Consider the following 13021-nt stretch of genomic DNA (forward strand, 5'->3'; position numbering starts at 1 on the left):
CTAGCTTGCTTTCTTCTAAAGCAAATTCTGAGTGCACTGAAGCCCAATGGCAATTTAAACAAAACCCCACCAGCCTTTTTTGTGTGTTCCAAATCACATCAGATGTTCTTCCTCCTGGGTCTTCAGATCTTTACCCTTGCAAATGTCTGCAAACCTGAAAGTTGGGGGAAGTATGGAAGGGGATAACTGGCAGAGAGACGATGAAGCATCAATCCATTTCTCTGCTCATAATGCCCCTTCCTATATCACTGTCCCTTCCTTTGCTCTCTCCCCCCCCCTTTTTTTAATAAAAGTGGTTCTGGAGATGCTTTTTAAAAATGTTATGGTGAGTACATGTGCCCTGAATTGTACCAGCTTCGATTCTATCTCTTTATCACCACATATCCAGACATTACATGTTGCTATTCTATAAATAAATACAATCAGATCTAGACATCTAAACTATTCCTATACTATGAAGCATTATTTAGTTTTCAAAAACATAAACCCCTTAAGAGATGAAAAGTGGGTTTTGCAATACCTGTGCCCTTTAACAACCTCCTGCCTTTTTTCCATCATGGAATCCAAGGTGGCATATATGTGGCTCTCAGGTAGGACTTTGAAATCTTTACTGAAGGTTTTCCTGTTCATTAAAAAAATAACAATGCCAGAAGTGGCCTAAGAGCCAGGCTTCCTATAGATACATGTGGTTGTCACTGTGCACACTGACTTGGCAAGGGGTGTGGCAATAAAACCCCTGTTCCACACATCCTCCACAATCTGGAATCTGGGGGTGGGGGCGCTAGGAGGAGAAGTAGTGGCAGGCCGCAAGGGGAAATATCATCACCACTTCTTTCAAAAAGCTATGCACTTTGCTACCTGACCACGTGCACACTTTTAATGATGTGTCATTGTTTTTATTGACTGCCTGTAAGTCACTCTGGGAGGCTTGCTGCATAATGAGCAGGGTAATTAATACATAAATAACATACATTATGGCAACAATGATTTCTTGAGTTATTCCTCACAATGGCAGTGCAAAGCCATACTGGTGCTCTGACCCTAGAGTGGCCCCCATTCCAAGATATCTTTGGGTTGCATTCTGAACAGGTAGCACTTAACAAGTTCTGCAGCAACCATTTATATAGTTCAGGATGCAAAAGCCAGTTAAAATAGCTTCCATGGAGCAACTGTGCTTTAGGATGTAAGACGTGTTTTCTGTACCTTTAGATTTCCCTACACTGTATTACTATTAAAAGAGAAAATGGTTTGTGTTCAAAATATCAACCTAAATAGAAATTTAATCATTACCACTGTAACTTCAGTGTAAACAATGTCCCTTTTTGATGTGCAGTTTCAAAATGACAACCTTTAGCAGCCCTTTGTACAAAAGTCTGCAGGAGAACATTTTGAAACAGCCTGAGCTTTTTAAATTATGAGAAAGGAGGGGAATGTTGGCACCATTTCAGTCAATTTATAGAAAAAGCCAATTCATAAAAGCTGCAATTTGTTTGACCCCATGGTTATAGCAATAATATTTTATGCACATTACGGGAGTCCAGTGGCAGAACCTTGGCCAACCACCAGATTTTATGCCTTCTAGACATATCAACAGGCTTGTAAACTGCTGTTCCTGATGGATGTCACAGAAGAAGTGAAATGCAGTACAGGTTGTCTGCAGAAGCAAGAAAAAGAGAGAGAGAGAAGACTGTGCAGGGGCTCAAAGATGATAAAAACAGACACACACACCCTTCTCACTTAAAAAAATCTTACAAAAGAGCATGCCACACAAAATCAGAACAAAAGGGAAAAGTGCAAGTTTCAGTTTTCCACTGAGTTTTCCATTCTTAGCGGAGAATTAAAAAAGAAGAAAAGAAAAAATAACTGACCTTTTCTTTCTCTTTATCAAGGGGACTACAATACCTACCTGACATCAAACTAGTGACAAGCATGCAACCGAAAAACACCAGCCTAAAACGTTTTCAAGCAAAGATTTACATAGTAATTGTCTCAGTGTGTCAAAGTATTCAATTTACAGCGGCTAGCTTCAGTCATACTGCATTCCTATTCCAATCTAGACTTGTCAGCTGAACTTGATAAAGCAGTGATAACCAGTAATTTCCACAACCGTTTGACAGGTCTGTAAAATTAGCTTGGAGGTGGGGAGAGGAGGGAAAGGAAAATAATTTCCAGTGACGATGGTGGCTCAAAACTTCAGAGCTTTCAGCAGGGATAAACATTACTGAATACATCTGAATCAGGCAGGAAGTTGAAATGTGAATATAAAGCCTAAAAGTCACTGGTTGTGCCAGAGAAACTGGACTGAACTGGTTCTTTGATCAGTTTCAAATGCCACAACTTAGGCTGCAATCCTATATACACTTACCTGGGAATAAATTTCATTAATCTCAGTGCAGTTTACTTCCAAGTAGGCATACACAGAACTGAAGTGAATTGGTTAGTGGATCATTGGTTAGTGCCAAGTTGCCAATTGCTTCCGTGGATTCTGCGTGTACTCTGCTAGGTCTGGCTAAGGTCCTGCAACTAGTCAGAAAGTCGCGAAACTCCAAATAGGTTTTACCAATAAGCTGAATGCGTGAAGGCAGGGAGTAAAACTCCAGGCATTTAATTGGCTCTTCTGCCCAGAGCCTATACATGTGCAAATTGTATGTGTGAATTGCAGAGGTTCTGTCCATGCAATCTACAACCCCACAAAAAAAGCTGGATTCCTGATTAGGCCAACAGCCCGCATACACTGATTCTGTACCAAAAGAGTCAAATAAAGCATGGCTATCAGGGCTGTGCCACACATACATTTGGCATACCCTGACTGGTTGTATAAATAGGTCTGGAATGCTTGGAAATCTTTAACCATGAATTGTGGGTTTTATTCCATGCAAATGTTGCCCACTGTATTTAGGACTTATACGAGTATTTTAGTGCTCTTGGCAAGTTACAAAAGAACAGTGCAGTTCATGGTAGGAAAGCTGTTTACAAGGAAAGAACAAACACCATAGTGCTGATTTGCTCCCAATGAGACAGTGTTGACAATGCCCTGCCTCTGGGGATACCCTAAGAAATGCCATGGCCCATGTGGCTAGCAGTGAGTGAAAAACAAATTAGTGGCAGATATATTGACAAACACACCAGGGAAAAGTGGCAGTTCAGCCTCATTTTGTCCCTAATGATTTTCTGCATTGTTTGCAGTGGAACTGTTTTGAACACCAATAGAAATCAGGATATCCTTTTGGAACAGAAGCTGTTGTGTGGTGCATATTTATCATGCCAACAATGCAACTTTAATGCTCTGTAATTATGTATTAAAATCCCATCTAACTGGAAAGATACTTGGCCAGGGGGAATTGCTGAAGATAATTTCAGGTGACCTGTGGATGGTTTTCCCAGCCAAAAGTCAAAGACAAAATATTTGAAACCGATTAGATAAAACTGAGTTAGTTCTTAGCATTAATCATTTGCAAATCAACCCCTGGTTATAGAGATTAATATAGGGATTTCCAAGGGCATGTTTAGCCTTTCTCAAATTAACTTTTAATATGTTTCTTTTAAAAATGAAATTAGCATTGTGTCAACCCTTCCTGTCCCCCACAATAAATAGTAGATAAATAAATAGGTGCAAAACCCACTGAAGTGAATCGGAGTACCATAAGAAAATGGCACTGTCCCTGTGCAACTTCCTTTTATTTCAATGTGACTTCTTCAGGAAAACTGCCAAGTGAATTAGACTCACTGACATCCTCACCTGTTTTTCCAAATAAGCTGTTCCAGATAGATCCTAACTATTATAGTCAAGATTTTATTTTATCAGTGGTGCTCCCGTAACAAATGAAAATCTTACCCTCCCCCAATAGTCTGTAAACACACAGCTTTTGTGAAAAGTAATCAGAAACCTCTCTGCACATTCTCCGCTTGGTGCCTAACATTATCACAGGCTTATGGCAAAACATGGTTCCTTGCAGGGGAATTTCAAAGCCATCAATGAAATGGCCCTAGAATTCCTTTCACAGGATGAGACTTTAAGAAGGGCCTGTCCTGAATATTGTAAAAGATAAGGGAAGGGATGAGAAGGCTGATGAACATGATGGAAAGCGATGGTTTAATGTTGTTGTTGTTGTTGTTGTTGTTGTTGTTGTTGTTGTTGTTGTTATATTTAATTACCTACTCTTCACCCTAAGGTCCCAGGGCAGGTTATAACATTAAAACACACATTTAAAAGCATGTTAAAATAATTTGCAATCATAGAAATAAGGTGTGTACTAAAAAATATACACCTCAAGTGTCAAAAGCCAGGGTAAAGAGGTGTATCTTCAGCATTTGCCAGAAGCTGTATGATGAAGAAGCCAGACTTACCTCTGTAGGGAGTTTGTTCCACAGCATAGGAGCTGCCGCAGAGTCAATTGGACAGTCAAAATAACTGATATATACACACTTCTAAAGCCATTGGAGATTTGCCCACCTGTCTGATATTCAATATAATCTGTTCACAATCTTGACCAACGCTTTAACCTGAAAAGCCTCCCCATGTCACATGCCTCCAGTCTAGGCCAGTAACAGTGTTGCATCGTTAACTTCCTCATTAATGCAGCCTCTCTTACAAAATGCAAGAATGTCACAAATTATGTTACATTAAGACAAATAGAACTGTAACTGGTATAAAAACCACTCCCAAAGTGGAACAATGTACCTGATTATTTCAGGCCTTCTGTTTGTCACCTCTAGAGTAGTTTCCTGTATCTGGCATCCCCAGAGAAGCACTTAGCAATATTGCTTACGACTCTTTCCATGCCTCCTGCTACAAACACCTACCAGCAGAAAGCTCACATTTCCCTACAAACACCTACAGTGGAGTCCAATATCTTCTTTTGCTCCTCACTGCAAGCAGCTGGAAGTGATAGAGGATAATTAGCCACAGCAGCTTCACACCTTTTCTAATCTTCAGTTAAATCAGGGAGCTTCTGCAAAACAAGGTAAACTAAGTGAAGGCATGCCCTGCAACAATCAATCAGATTTAGTGTACCTACTTAGGATGTCGAATGTCTGGCAGGGATCGCTCCAAGGCTATGTTGTTGCTCACAAAAATATTGAAACCATTTTCCCGATATGCAGAATCATCATTGTCTTCTTCTGTGAGAGGGTAAGGCTTTCCCTGTTCACCTTTCCCTGAAATGGAACAAAAAAACCAAAATGCAGTTACCATCATTGGTGCTTGAGTGTCCAGAACTGCTGTGATGTTCTGTGATGGAAAATGTTTTAACAAGCAAACTGCAAATAAAGCCTGAAGTATGAAATAGTGGCGCTCGAATGCACATTACAGTATTAATGCAGTTCCTCTGTGCATTGAGATTTCCCCTCTGATCTAATAGACCAGAGGGACAGAAAACTGTAAGTGATATAGACAAGAATGTTTATAGGCCCTTCTGCTTTAAGTGTACAATAGAAGCTTCTGCATGTGGCTGTCTACCAATGTAGTTGATAGGTCAAAGCCAAACAACCAGCTCTATGGGCCTTTGAAAGAGAACTGATATAAGCCCTATTCCACCATTATGTTTCATACAATGGAACGTTGACCAAGGCTCTGTTTCCATTGGGGAAGAGTATCAATGAAACATCCTTCAGACTGATACCAATCATTCATTAGCCAAAGGGTGTGGCCAGTCTAGGCCAACCCTCTGAGGGATAGGACTAGCTGCATGCATTCCCAGTTGACTAATCACCTATTCAATACCTACCAAACACCTGAAAAGGCCTATTGATACAGATAAATGGCAAAGTAATAGAATATTGACATTTGGAATAGTTTGATCTAGTCTCCATTCTGCAGTAGCTCTTTTAACATTTCACAGCAAGGCTAGGAGGTTCATCTTTTTAAATCTATCTTGCCTCAAACGGCTTAATATCCACAGAGTTGAATGAAATATGTCAACCTGGCTAATTGAATTGTAACAGGCATGGTGTGCAATATTTTTTTTATCAACCAGCATTTTCTTCATCCTAATTATCAGGCAGTTCTGGATAGTGCAGAAGATCTTGACCACTGGAAGTGGTCTAGAGTCTAGACCACAGCAACATTTTGCCCAGAAGAAAGACATTATGGGGAGACATTAGGGATAGACAGTTTTTTCTGATTCTGATTTCTGATTCCAGAAATTAAAAAAGATTAGTGAGAGAAGAAAAGGAGCAGTATTCTCTTAAATAGGCACAGAACACAACAGCATAAAAATAGCACTCTATCAGTCAAAGCCAGGTATGTTAATTATTAAGATTCTCAATAATAAAGAATAGAGAAAATTGGGTCAGAATACAACACTATAGAGCATTAAACATATATAGATTTTTTTTCACTCTACAGTAATTATCCTCACTTAAGCTCAAAGAGTAGAAAAGGAAATATTTGCATATGTGTTGTTGTTTTTTAAAAATGAAGTCACCCTACTTTGGGTGACACCCCCTAAAAAAATCCTTTTACATTTTGAAATTATTCAGAGCATATTTCTTCCTACTTGTCAGGTGTGCTTGCATGAGCCAGGCTCTGTGACCAATAGGACTCTGCAGGACTGGGGCCGTCCTAAGTTTGTTCTGAAGTTAGACAAGGCGCAGCCACACAGGTGAGGCTGATTGGTAACTCACAGCACCTGGTGGCAAGAGCTGGGAAGGGATATAAGCTCAGCATTTCCCTTCAGTTCTTTGCCACAGTAAAACGTTCCCTGCCTTGCTGCGTTTGACTCCTTGCTTCTTGATCCTCAGATCCCTTACTTTGTGACTCCTTGCTTCTTGATCCTCGGACCCCTTACTTTGTGACTCCTTGCTTCTTGATCCTCGGACCCCTTACTTTGTGACTCCTTGCTTCTTGATCCTCGGACCCCTGACTTTGTGACTCCTTGCTTCTTGATCCTCGGACCCCTGACCTTGTGACTCCTTGCTTCCTGACCCTCAGACCCTTGGCTTCTTGACTCCCGGCTCTCTGACCCTCGGACTCTTGGCTTTCTGACTCCTGGCTTCTGGACTCCCGTGCCTGCTCCCACCCTGCCATCTTGTCCCCAGTCCAGACATCCCCAGCCGGGACTTAGATCACCCGTGAACCGGACTGTGACACTACTCATGTGAACCTTCACAGAAAACAGCAACCACTGGCTACCAATTTATCTTTCCCTCAGAATTTCAGCCAGCCAATATGCTCCAAAGGACCTCTCTTCCCTATTCAAAAACAAGCCCGTCTTTTGTAATCATACCTTCATTCCTTAGCAATTACATATTGGCACCCCAAATTCAGATGCACCACAGAACACAAAAAATAAAATCTTCATTGCAGGTGTTCCAGAATTTAGTGAGTAAACAATAGGATTGAATTTGTTGTGGCTCTCATATGCAGCAGTTAAATGTAAGAAACATACAATATAAACACAGGCTCCAACTCTATGCGAGGACACTTTAGGCCTCCCCCCCCCAGTATGTGGGGACATGGCTGAGGCCCCCAATCTTGAGCAGCTGGGCCTTCCCGGACCTCCCCACAGCAGTGGTGAGCCTCACTGGGCTTCTCTGCAGTGGCAGTAGGCCTTATCCCAATGCACGTTATGTCACATAAGTGTGTTGCATGTGTGACATCATGCACATGTGATGAGGCCCCCCCCCATGTTGGGCGGAACTCGGCATCTCTGAATATAAGAGATGGGCCCTTATTCAAAATAATATAAAATGTCAATTAAGCCTGTTTGATTAGACACTGTGTCTTAACTAGCCATCTTAGGAAGTGGTCAGCATTGAGATTTACCATCAGAAGGCACTGAGACACACTGTGTGGATGCAGTGGTGAGCTTGATGGCCAGGGGTGCTTTTCACCAACTTTGTAAGAGCTATGGGCAGTCGTGTACTTGGATATTTTGACCGTAGTTGTCCATGCATTGCCAGGGCTAGATTAGACTGCAATGCACTATGTGAGACTTCCCTTGAGGTTGGTCTGGAGGCTGCGGCTAGGATGGTTGTGGAGGAAAACTCTGCAGAACCAGCCCTGTTTGCCAATCTGTTACCATGCCAAGTTCAAGGTTTTTTGCACTATCATAAAAGAGGGACGCGGGTGGCGCTGTGGGTTAAACCACAGAGCCTATGGCTTGCCGATCAGAAGGTTGGCAGTTCAAATCCCCACAACGGGGTGAGCTCCCGTTGCTCGGTCCCTGCTCCTGCCAACCTAGCAGTTCCAAAGGACATCAAAGTGCAAGTAAAAAAAAGCAGTTTGAAAGCACATCCAAGTGCAAGTAGATAAATAGGAACTGCTCCAGCGGGAAGGTAAACAGCGTTTCTGTGCACTGCTCTGGTTCACCAGAAGCGGCTTAGGCATGCTGGCCACATGACATGTACGCCGGCTCCCTTGGCCAATAAAGCGAGATGAGCACTGCAACCCCAGAGTTGTCCATGTCTGGACCTAATGGTCAGGGTTCCCCTTTACCTAAAAGGCCCTTAACACCTTGAGACTAGGTTATATGAGAGAGCACCTTACCCATGCATACACAGCAGGTCACTGAATTCTGCAGGAAAATCTAAAACAGCAGAAGCTTCTCCATAGCAATTCAAAGCAGGGCTTTCAGTGTATCTGCCTCTGTTCTTTGGAACAGCATCCTTATGCTTTACAGAAACAAATAGAGACAGTGCTCCCCCCCATCACAACAAGCTTTTCTAGCTAGATTAAGGGGAGGCATGTTTTAGGTCTTTGACTTGGGTGTTTGTTTCTATTGGTTTTAAAACTGACTTTTGGAGGGGAGGGTATTGTTTTAAAACCAATTTTAGTTGTTTTTACTGCATGATTGTAAACAACAACAATAGGTAAAATTGCTTATAAAACATGTTTATTAGGAGAAATTCCCACTAAAATTCTTATGGTGTTTTGTAAGGACTTGTCAACTGATTGCAAACTGATGTGGATATGTAGCAAACTGAGCCTAAAATTGGAAAAAAAATGAGAAGCAGAGAGAAACCAAAATTGACAGATTTATATGTCTTGAGTGGGGGACAGGGCCCCCGCTGTTGCTTTCAATGTATTTTGCAAATGCACAGCATGAATTATCTGCCCTGCTATACCACTGCTTTATTTTCTGTTCACAGGGGGAATACAACAGGGTGCAAAGCTGGTGATGAACACATCTCTAAATCCTTGTTTAAACCCTGCTGCTCCCTAAACAAACAAACCCTTGCTTTGAAACACCGCACTTTGGCTGCTTCAATGGGACATACAAGTACATTTTTGAGAACAAGAAAGGTTTGATATAGTCCCTAATACCAACATATTGTAATGTTAGATTGGAATAGAAATAAACGCTGGCAGTCAAGTGTGTCCAGTGTGTTTGGAATGCCAGAGTGTGCGATGGGAGATAAGGAATCCTCCATGTTCTGATTTAAGTTACACAGCACTATCACCGTTCCAAAAAGACTGTGTTTTCTGCAGCCAGCTGAAACTAATCACAGCTTTGTAGCCAGGGGATGTGCAGTATATCTTCTATTTAGCCCAGCTACTTATCACCAAATGCCACAACTGCTAGAATGCCTTTTCTCCGATTTAACATAAGAACAGACTGGCAGCAGGTTGCTTCCTAGAGCCAAGCCTTGTAGACAGCAAACCAGCCAGCTTGTGAAAAACACAACTTATCTCAACATTAAAAGCATTTGCGCTTTGATTCAATCACGGGCTGACCTGCATAGATAAAAGGAATCCAGTGCATGCTCAGATAATTTGAAGGAATTCAGCTTTACAGGAAGGAGGCTGCAGGGTTCAAACAAACCAAGTGACATTCTAGGAAAGGTATGTGTTGTAGCAGAATGTCTGTGTTGTAAACAAAATCTGCTCTTCTTCCCTTATGGGGTATCCAAGAGCCCATATAGAGTCCTTAAGTGGGTTCCCTATCAGTAGGAGAAAATAACAGAGGCCAACCAGAGAATATTGAGAAGCAAAGCAGCTAGTAAGTCTGATCTTTATTAAAGCTGTTGCAACAGGGTGCTCCCCTCACACGCAGGAGGACGGAGGAGGACCCAGAACAAAGATGTGCCTGCCCTTATATAGACATTTTAAATTCCCTGCTCTGGAGCTCAAGACCACCCCTCCATACATCATACATACATCACAGAAAAGCCGGTCTACAACAGAAATTTGAAAGTTGTTGTTTTTCCCGTCTGCCAGGTTATCTGATAATGCTTTATCTAATTGCCTTTCCTGGTAGTCTGCCCATTCCTTTGAGATGGTGATTACTCAATTCCTGAGACAATGTGAAGGTTCCTCAACCCCTCCCTCCTTTCAGAGAAAACATTTGGTCAGTTTGGGAGTCAAAATGGTTTCAGGACAGTCTTCCTGTACTGCTCCAGACATGTGGTCCACATATCTAAGTTTGTGCTTGGTTGGTACATTTAGGAACATTTATTTTATATATAAGATATATATAATTTTTTTATTACATCTGCAGTAATTAAATAGGTGCTGCAAAACCAAACTGGAGAAGGTGAACTAAACCATGGCTGGCACTGAGTAAAAGAAGTAATATTCAAGGCTGCAAGACTACAACTTGAGAGAAACATAAGTCACGGTCCCTACAGTCACTTTGAACTTAGGTCACCTCAAGACTGTTAGTATTATGAGGGAAAGATTCAAGCAAATACCTGAAATTTAGGTTTGCACAATTACAGTGATCTGTTACCCTGCTACAATAAATTCCCCCTCCCTTGGGCTTCCAGACAATACTCTCCTGGTGATAGCAACCATGAGCAGCAACAGAGTCCATCCTGTGAAGCAGGTAAGATCTAGACTTGCCCTTCTCTGAACTGGAAGGCTCCTACCATTGACAGAGGGGATTGGGATCCAGTGGAGCCTTTATAAAAGGGTGGGAAGGTAATTTTCACCAGTTCTCCCTCCCTCTGTATCCCTATCGGGCATCTCCCATTCTGTTCCAGAGGGTTTGCCAACTATCAGAAGCATGTTTTTTGGGAGATACAGAGTGCTTTGGCAGGAAAGGAAGCAGGAATTGGGGAAAAGACCCCCACCTTCCTTCATTCCTCTAGCAGGAGTTATCATTTTACACCGAAGCATCCTAAAGTACCATCCAAAGTTCTGCTCACAGGAACTCTAGATCCAACCTTAAATTGCTAATATAGTACTAATTTGTGGCAAAAGTTGCCTTGATCTACCATTTGAAAATTATAGCTGGTGGCTAAGAAAATAATCAGTCCATTTTAATAATGTATTTAACAATATGTTCTCAAATCATGCATTAGAACCATTTTCAATAATTTAAAAATGGATCATTCTGCACAGCTATAGATGGGGAGGGAGAACTTGTGAAAATTACCTTCCCACCCTTTTATGAGGTGGGGGGAGGCTATGCTCTGTTGTCTATGCTCTGGTAACCTCTAGGTTAAATTACTGCAACATGTTATACATGCAGCTGCCTCTGAAGATGATTTGGAAACTACAGCTGGTGAAGAAATCTGCGGCCAGGTTGATCACCGGGGTAGGATGGTTTGAGCACATAATACCAATCCTGGCCCAACTGTACGGGTTGCTGATTAGTTTCCAGACCTAATTCAAAGTTCTGTTTTTGACCTATAAAGCCTTAAACAGCCCAGGGCTGCAATAACTCAAGGATTCTCCTCCCTGTATGAATCAACCCTGTGATCATAATCTGAAGCCCTTTTTCATGTGGCCTTCTCTATGAGAGGTCTGGATGATGGCAATATGAGAATGGGCCTTTTCTGCAGTGGCTTCCTGTTTGTGGAATGTTCTCCCTGGGCAACTCACCTGGCACCTTTGTTACATCTCTTTAGCCAAAAATGTTCTTCTATAACCAGGTCTTTGGCTGAATTTGTATGTTGTGAACTGCCCTGTGATCCTTGAAGTGTGGTATATAATAATAATAATAATAATAATAATGGTAAAGGGACCGCTAACCATTAGGTCCAGTCATGACCGACTGGGGTTGTGGCGCTCATCTCGCTTTATTGGCCAAGGGACTTGGCGTACAGCTTCCGGGTCATGTGGCCAGCATGACTAAGCCGCTTATGGCAAACCAGAGTAGCGCACGGAAACACCATTTACCTTCCCATTGGAGTGGTACCTATTTATCTACTTGCACTTTGACGTGCTTTCAAACTGCTAGGTTGGCAGGAGCAGGGACCGAGCAATGGGAGCTCACCCCGTCGCAGGGATTCAAACCGCTGACCTTCTGATTGGCAAGTCCTAGGCTCTGTGGTTTAACCAACAGCACCACCTGCGTCCCAATAATAGTATAGGCATGCATATATCCTTATTTCTCTTTCTTCTGCAGACGTACTTACTCAACCACAGACAAATACCCAGTTCTTAGCAAAGTACCATCACAATGTGTCTTACATTGACAATAGTTCTTCCAATTGCTAACATAAAAGATATTTAAACTTTGTGAAAGGTGCCAAAAAGCACTTCTGCCCCTTACGATAGATGCATAAAGTCAATCACACAAGGTGGCTTTGTGCTAGGATGAATCACTGGTAGGCATGTATGGATTGAGCATTATTGCTGCATTATGGATTGAGAATTCTTCTTGCATTAAGGCAATGTGCTTAGTAAGACGTTTGAACTTCTGCACCTGCCTCATACAGTGCCACCACCATGTATAAATGCTTTTGGTGGACTTCATGTGACTGCTGCAAGGTCTTTAATGTCTCCATTTGGAAACAGTATTCCATACATGAGGATGAGCGTGAAGGTACGACATGTCCTGCTGAATTGCTCTGCTAGTAATAATTGTACACAGGAAGGGATTTTGCTGAAATTCCCACTTCTACAAAATACTCAGAAGCACACCAGTTCTGTATTATATGACATTAGAATCTTTACACTGAAAATGATACTTCATGAGAAAAACATATGTTAACATATGTTTTCTCATGATGCTTAAGATTAGCCAATAAGGCACTGGATCAAGACTGGCATTCTGGGAATGGAAGAAGCTTAGCATTTGGAGCTGGATGCTTGCCATCTGCCTTGGGATTGGCTGGAGGAAATCAGATGCTT

General features: G+C 41.9%; 1 protein-coding gene across 4 annotated transcripts in view; it reads right to left on the reverse strand.

Moving 5' to 3' along the window:
• GALNTL6 (polypeptide N-acetylgalactosaminyltransferase like 6) overlaps positions 1–13021 on the reverse strand; it is a 456612-nt gene that overhangs the window by 253019 nt on the left and 190572 nt on the right. For all 4 annotated transcript variants that reach the window (XM_083755724.1, XM_083755726.1, XM_083755727.1 and 1 more), the window contains exon 4: positions 5019–5157. In XM_083755724.1, the coding sequence (XP_083611850.1) occupies positions 5019–5157 (139 nt within the window). The remainder of the gene's footprint in view (positions 1–5018; positions 5158–13021) is intronic.

Source organism: Podarcis gaigeae, assembly GCF_964106915.1.
Source record: "Podarcis gaigeae genome assembly, chromosome: 9".
Lineage (NCBI taxonomy): Eukaryota > Metazoa > Chordata > Lepidosauria > Squamata > Lacertidae > Podarcis > Podarcis gaigeae.